The sequence below is a fragment of the Ursus maritimus genome, unplaced genomic scaffold (assembly GCF_017311325.1).
Source record: "Ursus maritimus isolate PB19 unplaced genomic scaffold, ASM1731132v1 scaffold_7, whole genome shotgun sequence".
In the NCBI taxonomy this organism is placed as follows: domain Eukaryota; kingdom Metazoa; phylum Chordata; class Mammalia; order Carnivora; family Ursidae; genus Ursus; species Ursus maritimus.
Window position 1 is genome coordinate 31,231,610 of NW_024426885.1, and position 12,283 is coordinate 31,243,892.

At 49.4% G+C, this 12,283-nt stretch overlaps 1 protein-coding gene across 1 annotated transcript in view; it reads left to right on the top strand.

Moving 5' to 3' along the window:
- BLNK (B cell linker) overlaps nucleotides 1-12,283 on the top strand; it is a 104,262-nt gene that overhangs the window by 67,186 nt on the left and 24,793 nt on the right. Inside the window, 4 exon segments of the mRNA XM_040623877.1 lie at nucleotides 635-675; nucleotides 5,100-5,256; nucleotides 7,674-7,840; nucleotides 12,145-12,226. Coding sequence (XP_040479811.1) covers nucleotides 635-675; nucleotides 5,100-5,256; nucleotides 7,674-7,840; nucleotides 12,145-12,226 — 447 coding nt within the window.

Below are 12,283 nucleotides of genomic sequence, written 5' to 3' on the forward strand. Positions count from 1 at the left end.
CTAGGCCTCAGCTTCCTCATAAGGTTTTTGAGAGAGCTACCTGAGTGAAAAATTCTGATGATATTGTCTGGCAGGTAGTAAAGCACCAGGTAAATGCTTTTCAATAAGAAAGTCAGAGTTAGAGCCACAGAGAATCCAGAAGTGATCCATCATCTTACAGACTGAGGCCCAGAGATGGTAGCTGTCTTGCCCATTCTCCGACGAGTTAGGAGCAGAGCCTGCATGGGACTTTTGGTCTATATGACTCTGTGTCCATTCCTCTTCTACTACACCATCCACGTATTGATTCATAGCAATCTTGAGAAGCAACATGGTATGAATTGCAGATGCCTCCTGGATTATTCTAAAGTCCCCAAAATGCTCCTTACCAAAGACAGACATGGCTCAGATGTACCATGTCTCTGCCTGTGGGACTTCCCTTTGAGAATTGATATGCTTTGAGAATTGATATTTTGAAAAAAGAGGAGTTGAAAGTGGATGAACATGAGATAAGTGTGATAACTGTTCAAGGCCAAGTAAACAAGACCGGGGAGCCCAAGGGCGAGGAAGGTGGGCGTGGGATAGTGGTGGACAGGGTGGGGCTGGCCGGCTGAGATTTATGCTTGTGCCCTCTGCTTCCCACGTGCCATTGCAGAGAACCCTGCTGACGAAGAGGAGCAGTGGTCCGATGACTTCGTAAGTATTTGCTTCTGGGACCCGGAGGGTGTTTTCCATCGGGGTCAGTGGGAGGCCTTTGCAGAGGCTTGTTTCTGAAGGACATGCTGGTTGTCAGCTGCACATCACAGCGGGGAGCTAGCTGGGCTGGAAGGGTCACCTGCAGACAAGGCAGCAAGAACCCCATAGTGGCTGACCTGACCTGGCACCACTACGTCCCAGGCTAAGTGCTTCATCCACATTACCTCACGTAATCCTCCCACAGCACCGTGTGTAAGCATTCTCATCCCCATCTTCAGTGCTGCTGTTCGGAGTACTCGCCAGCACAGCCAAAACAAATATGAAATGTTTTTAAATATTTCCATATCAGTTGACAAAGTCCTCTGCCCTGAATTCCCCAATGCCCCATCATTGCCTAGGTTTATCTAGGAGCCCTAAACAAACCAGCCCCAAAGAGTGAATGCCTAGCACAGCGGGGGGCCTCTGGGCCACTCTTTAGGGCCATGTCAGGACCTGAGCCATGCTAGTTGTCAAACATTTTGAATATCAGCCCCGCTCATTTCACTGGTAAAGAAACTAAGGCATGGAGAGTTTAAGTGACTTGCAGTTTCAAAATTCAAACGCAGGCCCTCAGATCTCAAAATCACGCTTTTAAACTCCAAGGTGCTTGCTGTGACCAAGAGGATTGTAGCAGATCCTGGGGACCACAGAGTGAGCGAGGGGCCTGGCCATGATGACAGAGGGTGATGTGTCAGAGTCAACCGTCAACCTCTTTCAGGTGGCTCCGCAGCCCACAGGGCCCCTGTGGTCTCTTCTTTCCTGGGTGAAGTCTTGTAGGGACAAGACATCCTAAAAACTTTTTATACAACAATTACCCTTCATTTATATCAAATTCATCCAGAATGTTAGCCTGCTCCACTCTGTTTGTTTTATCTGGACAGAATCCAAGAGGGCCTCCACACAGCCACACACCCCATTTTACAGATAAGGAAACCAAGGCTAAGAGAATGAAAAGCACTTGCCCATGGCCACTCAGTTACAAAGTGGCCCAGTGGAATGAGAGCACAGGACTCCTGCCCACTGGGCCTGAGGCCAGCTCCACACTGGGTACGCCACATGGAGTTTATTTGGAGTATTATGAGACTGGAGTACCTCCCTTCTCAACTGCAGAGAGAAGATTTGTAGAAAGAGGGGATGAGAAGTCCTCTCTGCAGGTCACTTGGGTGTGGAGTTCCTCCCAGGGCCTGGCAGCCACGGATCACTCAGATGCGCTACAGCGGTGCCCCCTGCTGGCTGCCCGCGCCCAGCCAGCGCTGAAGCAAAGTTGAGAGGGGTTCTGCGTCCAGAGAGGCCATGAAAACTGAGCTCTCTGGCTGGATAAAAAGAGCAAACGGTGGGGACTTAGAAAACGCAAATAAAATCAGCCTGAAGAGGAGGGGATGGCTTGTGTCCCAAGGCCAAACATCCAAAGTTAAGGTCCCAGCTGTAATAAAGATTGAGTAAACCTTCACTCACAATTATTTTGACCTTATTGGAGAGCCATTGTACACAGAATGAATTCCAGGCCTGTGGCCTCCAGGCCAGATGGACCTCTCCAGCCTTCCTCGCAACCCCTAAGCAGGGCCTTGTCTACCACGGCCCAGGTGTGCAGGTCTGCCCTCAGTCCTGTCACAGGTCGTGGTCTTGCCTGCTCGGTGATTTCAGACTCCTGGACCTTGGGCGGGTGAAGGAAGAAGGGAAGAGAGGAGAAACCAAAGAGCATCCCCATCCTTCCTCACTTGCTCTGCTCCTTCTTGTCCTTCAAGCTTGGCTTCACTGTCTCCTCAGGAAGGCCTTTCCTCCTCACATTGCTCTCCGTCTCAGGGCCCTGAACATTTCCTCAGTGCACCTATCACGAGTGCTAGCTGTTTTATGCTTGATTATCGACTTATTATCTGTTCTTCACTATTTATTTACTGTTGGTTTCCCCTGCTAAAATGTAAGTTCTATGAGGGCAGGGACTGTGCTCAGCATGGTAGCTGGCATACAGTAGGTGCTCAATAAATATTAACTGATTAACTGAATGAGTGAATGAATGAATGAACAATTTAAGAAGGTTTTTGCCTGATCACAAACCCCCTTCTTCAAAGTTTCCATCCCACTGTCCAACATACTGCGCTTGCTCAAGGATTAAATGAATGAATGAAAGAATTTTGTTTGTCAGAACAGAATAATTTGAGGGGAGGTTTTTTAAAACCGTTCCTTCAGAAGTTTGAATAGACTCCCTTCTAATTCCCTTGATTAAAAGGCACTCAATCATTTCACTACGCTGGAAATAGGAGAGGCTCATAGTACGCATCCCACAGAAAAGATCTTCCAAATGAAGGGCCAGCTCAGCACTTCTGAGCACCTATTTCCTCCTCCTCAGTCTCTTCCGAGTCCAGGGCAGCAGCTCAGCTCATTCATTCATTCCATGCCGGGGCCTGGACACCCCGTCTCAGCCCAGGTCTCATGGGGTTACAGTCTGGTAGGCAGCCCAGGGTCAGCGTTGGGCTACCGGGAGCAGCTGACGGGGAGTTGCTCTTCCTCTACCTTCTCTGCCCCTTCGGCCAGCCTGGTGCTCTCAGTCAAGCTGCTCTGCCCAAGGGGCTGTGAAGACCCCCGGGTCCTCCCCAGTATGCACACTGCTCCCCAGCCCCCAGGTAGTCAAGTCTAGAAAGGCCCATGCCGGCTCCACGAAAACTGACTCAACGTGGGCACCCAAACCGGCTCCCCGCTGGCACATGCGTCTGGGGGCCTACTGCTTCTTTTGGTTTCCAGTTGCTTAGTAAAGCAACCCTTTCTCAGTACATTCACTGATGTCTCCCTGGGATGCCGAAATACAGAGATCAGGTCCTTCTGTTGGCCAGGATGAGGAGGGTCCCAACAGCCTCAGGCTCTCGCCCTGGGCCGTCCTTTCGTTCCCGCTCCACCTTCTGGACCGTCTGTTTGAGAACAGCTATGGCTTCTCCAGAACACAGATCACAGACTCGAATTACACAACTCCTCCTGCCTCAGTTTCTCTGAAGGCTTAAAAAAGCTCCCAGGAGATTGTGGTAAGGGGCACATGAGGTAGGCAGTGCATAGAAATGTCAGTTATAATAATTATCATTGCCATTATTCTATTCAGCCGAACTTCATAGCCACGGTCAAGAAGGATTATTGAGCCTCCCTATCTGCTGTTATCGAAATTGGGAAAATCCCCCTACAAGGCTTTTCTCACCTTGCCCCTCCCTGTCCCTTCCTGACTCTTGGGGCTTAGGACAAGGACAGGACCTCCTTCTGTTCTCTCCCGGTGCTCTTCTGCCACCTCAGGGAAAGCTCTCTTTTCAGTGGCCTTTCTCTGCCCCTCTCCTGCTATTCACCGCACTCCTCCCCTCTCCCCCATCCCCCACAGACTGAGCAGGGGAGCAGCCCCCACTCCCTCACGCATCATTCATTGCAAACATATTGCGCTCCCCTCCAGTGCTGGCCCTGCCACAGGCCCTGAGGAGACAACAGTGAAGCCAACACTGGGCTCATGCCGCACTACCCCTGCGGTGGTGTGGGATTGCAGGGGAAGGAGAGCAGCAGGCAGGCAGGTGCACCGTGCATTCACTGGCAAGTCCTGTGTGGATCAGGCAGTGTGTCAGGCAGTGTGGGCAGAGGACCTCTTCAGTCCTGATCAAACATTTCCTGCACATGAATGTATGTACATGTGGAGTATAGCTAAGTGATCTCTGAACAAAGTGCACGAGAAGCTCGGAACGGTGCCCCTGGGAGGAACTGAGAGGCCAGGAAGGAGACTTTATTTACATCCTTTTGAACTGTTACTATGCCGATGTATTTTCAATATACACTGAATATTCAATATTCAATAATTTCAATACAGACTTAAATACAATTTATATTAAAAATGAAAAATAAAAAGGAAGAGAATGGACTCTGGGTCAGACTAAAAGCCTCGCCCCTGCAGCTTACCAGCTCCGTTTAAAAACACACAAACCTCATCTCCTCAAAGGTATCTGTGTACTCTGTACATCCCCTTACCCTCTCATTATTAATCTTTTCCCTCAACCCTCAGCATTCATGATAAATGAAACCTGTTGGTTATTCTATTTTATTGGGTCCTTTTTCTGTCTTCTTAAAAATGTATTTTATCTCCAACTGTTCTTCTTTGCAGACACACAGAGTTTCAGCCACCCTTCCTGTTAAGTGGCCCACATGCTCCCCCAGGATAGTGGTTCAGGTGATAAATTCTGGAGGCAGGAAGGCCCGGCCTCAACCCCAGCTTTGCCTCTGATGGCTGCCCAACCTTGCTTAGCCAACCCTTCCAAGCCTCGCTCTCTGGTCCCTACGCTGGGGGAGCAGCTCCCATCCCCTAAAGCCAGAGCTGTTCTGATGACCGAGCACAGATGGGGCACTGAGCATGGCGTCTGCACTTGCAGGACAGCGACTATGAACACCCAGACGAGCACTCGGACTCAGAGATGTACGTGCTGCCCGCCGAGGAGACTGGGGACGACAGTTACGAGCCGCCGCCTGCCGAGCAGGAGAAAAGAACCATGCACCCAGCCCTGCCCTTCGCCAGGGGCGAGTATATAGGTAAGGCAGCCCCCCAGACCCTGGGTGCTCAGCCTGCCAGGCAGGGGAAGGGGGACAAGGCAGGCAGGCAGGACGGCGGGCACCTCCCACTCTCACCACCTCCACACTGGTCATCTGGTCATTCAGAAACCACATGCCTCAAATGGAAAATGGCAATGTTGAAAACAGGTAAACGATAGAAGGAGCACACACCGATGGTTGCTCCCACCCCTACCCCACCCCAACTCCAGATAGTCCCATGAGAAGTCAACCCTGAGATTAGTCCCTGCTGCTTTTTGGTCTTCATGCACGAAATGTTCTGGAATTTCTCTTGAGATGTCCGTACAGAACAAGGATGATCTTCAAGGATCCCAGTATCTGCTGATGCCCCTCCTTCCTTCATGCCCACCCCTTCGCAGGCAGGTCACACTCTGAGTCTAGACTGTGGATTTTCCACTGGGGGGTGGGGGTGAGGGTGAGGAGCTCCAAGTCTGGAATTGGCTGTGGGTTAAATGGGCACAGCTCAGTTGTAGCCTCCAGACCTGAGTGTGGTTTTTGACGTCCCCCAAGAAGCCTGTGTTGCAGGTAACTAAGTTCAGCAGAGATGGGGGGGGCATGTCGGTGATGACCCTACGTGTAAAGGGCTCCGTGTCCATTATCATTGCCACTGACTGCCTCCTCACAGGGCACCAGGCATTGCCTCTTGCTTCATGACACAATTAACCTATTGAGCACCTACTATGTGCCAGAGCTATGCTGAGCCTGGAGCATTCAGCAACAAGACAGACAGACTCCCAGAGCTTTTATAGTTCATAGCGCAGTGCTTTACAGTCGTGGCCTACTTCACCCTCTCAAGAAGCTTATGGAAGAAGTATTCATCCTCACTTTACAAAGGAAGAAGGTGAGGTGCAGAGGAGGGAATGAACGGGACCCAGCTCTTGTAAGTGGTGGGTCTAGGCTGCACGCTGGACTGCTCAGCCCCTGAAGTCCATGCTCTCCACTGCTCTGCTTCACACACCGCCCAGCAGATTGGTGACCTCGTTCAAGCGTCACAGCCCCGGGAAGGAAGGGGCTGCAGTGGGCCCATTTTATAGGCTGGGAAACTACCATTCAGGGTGTCGCAGCAGCTCATTCAAGGCCATGCTCTTCAAACCCTGTCTTCTGTGTTTTGCTACTTCTGATGGGCTTAGATCTTACATTCAGAAATCCCGGTAAACTCCACAAGCTGCAAATAAAACTAGAAAGCCTGACAGAGTTATAGGCACAGCAAAGCAGATGCCCTGGAGCCTGAACGCAGCTCCACCACCCGACAAGAGGCTTCCCAGGAGGCATCCAAAGTGAGGTGAACCACACACCTTCCACAAGGCAGGAGCAGGCATCCGGGGGAGAGCAGGTGGGGTGTGGCAGGCGCAGCAGTTGCAAGAAGCTAAGGGTGTGGGGCGGGGGCAGTGGGGGGTGCAGAAGCCAGAGTGAGTGCCCGGGCTGTTCCCAGGATGAGGACGCCCAGGTTACTCCTATGCTAAGGTTCTCCTACACTGTGTCAGTCTGAATCCATGCTCAGCTCCCCCTGGGCGCCCCCCTGTTGCCTGGCCCTGCACCATGTCCCATCCGTTTGTTAGTCCTGTTTACTTGGCACCCACTCCGCCAGACACACTGCTCCACTGCTCCCACTGTTTTCTTCCTACTCCCTACAAAAACCCTCTAAGGTGGATATTATGATCTTCACTTTAAAAATGAGGAATGTGAGTCCTGGAGAGGTTGAATCATGAATAACCAGCCCAAACGAGCGCAGCCAGTGAGAGGCAGAGCAAGGGACCCAACTCAGAGCCATTTAGCTTTGGAGCCTGCACTCCAGAGAGGGGTAACTCACGGGCTCTCCATGATTTGAGGGAAATCACTGAGGGGAAGAACATGTAGGTTCACTCAGGTGAGTAGTTGCAACTCTGAAGACACCTTAGAATAACCTAGAAACTTTTGAAACCTATAATGTCAGGACCTTCCCTACAAGTTCAAACTAGTATGTCTGGGTGGGCCCTGCGCCTCGGCATTTTCTTAAAGTTCCCCAGGTGGTTCTTATGGGTAAGGAGGATTGAGACTCACTGCCGTTAAGTATTCATGGAGCAGGCCTCTCTGCTGTCAAGGGCATCCATCCACTCTGTTTAGCAGAGTGCTGGGCTGTCGGCTCTCCTGAGTCCTCGGGTCTCCATCACTCCCCTGGGAGAATGTTTTTGATGACATTCTGTTGGTTTTCATAATGTAAGTCAACAGGCAGTTGATTTTTTGCCAAATATCATTTTACACTTATAAGGAATGCCCCGATTAATCATTTGTGACTACGCAGACATTGACTACACAGACACAGAGGGTGGTTTTATGCTTGGCTCAGGGAATGATCCAGAGCTCCTTTCATCTTACACTTTGTTGTTGTTCCTTTCAAGACAATCGGTCAAGCCAGAGGCAGTCTCCACCCTTCAGCAGGACGCTTCCCAGTAAGCCCGACTGGCCTTCGGCAAAAGCAAAAGCCAGGCTGACCTCCACTCTGCCGACCCTGACTTCTCTTCAGAAACCTCAAGTCCCACCCAAACCCAAAGAACTTGAGGATGAGGTAATGTAAATCTGTCCCAAAGGCTTCCCAGTCCAGGTGGAAAGCAGGATGCAGGGGGAGGAGGAAGGGGGAGGGGGAGAGGGAAGAACCGGGATGGTCTGGCCACCTCCTCCGTGCCCCTCTCTCCTGGCCAGCACTAACCACCCACCCCTCTAACTCCCCACTGGTAAACCGAAAGGAGGTTTTTCTCTCCAAAAAGGGCATATATGGCCTTATTGTAAGCATTTTCACTTCCAGAGAGTGTGGGTAATACCCATACTGGACCTGTGCCCCTCTTATTAGCCTCCCTCTCTCTCTTTGGTTTCCTGCGAATCTTCTCCTTCCTCCCTAAGAGATTTCCCTATCCTTATTCTCCTTTACTACTCTGCCCCATCTGCCTTGCTTCTTTCCTCCACCTTTTCTCCTGTGAGATCCAGAGGTGTGCGCTGGGACACGTAGGGAGACCCCTAGTGGTAGGGAGGCCCTGCACAGCCCGTGGAGGAGCTGGCACCTCATTTCCCTTTGGCACCTCCTGCTTCTCACTCCCTTTTCTCTCAGCCCGTGCTATCCAGCGACCCACGTTGTCACACTGTCCCGCACTCCACTCTGGGTTTATTTCGTCATCTCCGCTCTGTGAGCTCCCAGGTTTTATGAGTCTCATTCCCTACGGATGAGCTCCCATTTGAAAAGGAACCGATAAACTCCTTCAGACTGTTGTAGGAATGACTGATAAGGCCTAATACCTAATACCTCGCAGAGGTACTTGCATTTTAAATAAGGACAAAGGCAAGCCCTCGAGCTCAGCCATTACAACAACCCTGCAAGTATAACGATCTCAGAAGCAAAATAACAATAAAGGCAACACTTAACCATTCCTGGATATAATCTTACCACAGCTTTTGAAGAAATAACTTTTTTTTAAAGATTTTTTTTTTTATTTATGTGAGAAAGAGAGAGCACGGGGGTGGGGTGGGCGCGGGTGGAGCAGAGGGAGCGGGAGAAGCAGACTCTCCACTGAGCAGGGAGCTGGACATGGGGCTCTATCCCAGTACCTCGAGATCATGCCCTGAGCCAAAGGCAGATGCTTGACCAACTAAGCCACCCAGGTGTCTCCAGAAATAGCTTGTTTCTGAATGCCTATAGATGACAAAACCTATAGTGTATAAACGTGTTGTAAAATGACCCACCTTTCCACCTTAATATAATTTGTAGCCCAGCAAGAGATGAAAAAGAGAAACTTTTAAATAAGATAGAGGCAGCATTTAGGCCCAAATTCCTGCTTTGACCCTTACTAGCTGTGTGACTTTGGGCAAACCAGATAACCCCTCCGAGCCTCAGTTTTTAATCTCTTCAGGTTATTTTAAGGGTTTAGTAAAAGAACAGATACACTGGACTAAATACAGTGCCTCACACGTGGAAGGATTGGCGTGTCATATGTTCCTTTCTACCAGATTCTAGATTTTTACAAAATCCCATTTTCTAGTTTCTCCTGAAAACAGAAATCTTGGCAACACAGAGCCAGTCATGGCCTCAAAGGAGCTGACCCTCATGGCAACCCTGCAGCTCAGCTGTGAATCCATGGCCCTTGTTTGCGCTGGTCATAGTCCCCAGCACTCGTAGAAGGCGTGCACCCAGCCTTCCTCCACACTTGTCCCCATAGCTGTGCCCTGCCTGCTTCTGTAAGTGTTTTCGTTTATGACTTTACTCAAGGGCTAGTTTCAGTCAAAGTCAGCTGACAAGAAAGGATGGCTGGCCAGTCCTCTGTCTGTCTGAGAGGCGATGCTGACCTTTTGGGGTGAGAAGAGGTTGGCAGGAAGAAGCTGAGCTGGAGACAGGACGTGGAGACCGGCTGTTAGCGGCTCACTGTGAAATCCTTCAGCATTTGGCAAATCTATATGAAGATATAAATTCAGACACGGAATACAAATGAATATGGTGCGTTATATAAGGCTCTCCACTTCCGTGAATAGCTGCGAGTGGACCCCTGTGGGGAGAGGCAGAGTTTTGCTAATAGCAGCCTTGTGGAGGTGGCTCAGGCAAGTCTGAACCAGTGGGGAAAGGAGAAGTATGGAGGAGGCTGCATTCTGGAATGGGCAGATGGACAGTCAAGATAAGAAAGAGGTTAAAAAAGAAAAAATAGGCCAACATTAAGATCTGGCTGAACCATTAGATAGGAAAAGAAGAAGTCAAGCACAAGCATAAATAACTAAAACTATTTAGCTCTGCTGTATAGGTTCCAGGAAAAGCATGGGGGTATAGACTAACCAGAGAGTTGGGGAGGGAGCAAAACCTAGGCGGAAGGAGCATCTGTGCTATAGGGACATGAGTGGCGGGCACGTGACGAGTGCTAGGAATCAAATGGTGTTCTGAGGACTTTGTATTTACCCCATTAAGCCCTCCCAAGAAACCCTATGAAATGGATGCTATTTCATAGTACTATCCATAGTACCCACTTTACAGATAAGGAAATAGTACAGATGAGGTGCAAAGGGGTTGAAAAACTTATCCAAGGTCACAGAGGCCAGGTTTGGAGGTAAAGAAAGAGATGAGAGGGGCACCTGGGTGGCTCAGTCGTTAAGCGTCTGCCTTCGGCTCAGGGCGTGATCCCAGGGAGCCCCACATCAGCCTCCTCTGCTGGGAGCCTGCTTCTTCCTCTCCCACTCCCCCTGCTTGTGTTCCCTCTCTCGCTGGCTGTCTCTCTCTCTGTCAAATAAATAAATAGAATCTTAAAAAAAAAAAAAAAAGGAAAGAAAGAAAGAAAGCGATGAGAAATAGCAATTAAGTGAAGAAAGGGTAGAGATAAGACAGAAAGAGGCAAGGCAGGAAGGTCCTAGAATGTAGTGGCGAAGAGTATGGATCTTTGAACTGATTCTTGAATCCCAGCTCTACTACTTTTTAACTAGGAGGACATGAGCAAGCCACTCCACTTCTCTGTGCCTTGGGTTCTTCAAGTATCTTCATCTCGATGTGAAGCTGACAATGGCACCTGCCTTATTGGGTTGTTGTAAGGATTGAATGAAATAACACATGGAAAGTACTCAGATGAGCACTTGCCAATAAGTGCTCAATAAATGCTTGGTTTTTGTTTCTCTAGAATCCATCTGGGCTACCCACCAAGATGGGTTGCAAAAACCACATTTGGGATCTGATTATCTCCTTTGCTTCCTAGCAATGTAAAATCACTTTCTCCCCTAATTTATGGTCAACTGATTATTGACAAAGTTGCCAAGACCATTCAGTGGGGAGAGAATCGTTTTTAAACAAATTGTGCCAGGATAAACATATATCCACGTGCAAAAACAGGTGGGTGGACTCCTCTCCCGCCATAGACAAAAACTAACCAAAAATGGATCCGACACCTAAATGTAAGAGCTAAAACTATAACATTCTTAGAAGACAACAAAGGTATAAATCTCTATGACCTTGCGTTAGACAGAGGTGTCTTAGGCACCAAAAGCACAAGCGACAGCAGAAAAAATAGTTAAAACAGGCTTCACAATGTCAAACTCTCGTGCTGCAAGTGACACCACCAAGGAAGTAAGAAGACAACCTACAGAATGGGAGAAAAATTGTGCAAACTATATATCTGATAAGAGGCTTCTATCTAGAGCATTAAAGAACTCTTCCAACCTAAAAATAGAAAGACAACCCAATTAAAAATGGGCAAAGGAGTCAAGTAGACTTTTATGTAAAGAATATATAAAAAGGGCCAAGGAGCAAACATAAAGGTGCTCAACGTCAACCACCAGGGAAATGCAAATCAAAATCACAGTTAAACACCACTTCCCGCCTCAGGAGAGTGACATTCAAAAAGACAGACAGTAACAGTGTCGGTGAGGATGTGGGGGAATTGGAGCCCTCACACGCTACTTCTGGGAATGGAAGAGGGGGCAGGCACCTCAGAACAACGGTTTGGCTGTTCCTCAAACCTAAACAGAAGCTACCGGGTGACCCAGCAATTCCACCACGAGGTATATTCCCAAGAGAAATATACATCTAGACAAAAACATGTACCTGAATGTACAGGTTCCTAAGCTCATTTCTATCACCAAGGGACGCCTGGGTGGCTCAGTCGGTTAAGCGTCCACCTTCAGCTCATGATCTCGGGGTCCTGGGATCAAGTCCTGCGTTGGGCTCCTGGCTCAGCGGGGAGTCTACTTCTCCCTCCGCCTGCTGCTCCCCCTGCTTGTGCTCTCTCTCGCTCTCTCTCTCTCTGTCTAATAAATAAATAAAATCTTTAAAACAAAACCGAACAACTACTCCTTCCCAGACAGTAAGCCCAGAGTGGACAGCCTCCTCCTCATTCACGTCTGTACTTCTTCTAGGTTGATTACGTGGTCCCCGTGGACGATGAAGATGAGAACTACATTCACCCTACAGAAGACAGTTCACTCCCAGCTGAAAAAGGCAAGAGTTTGTGGTTTTAAGCACCTGAAAATTGTGGGGGGGGGGGGGGGGGGGGGG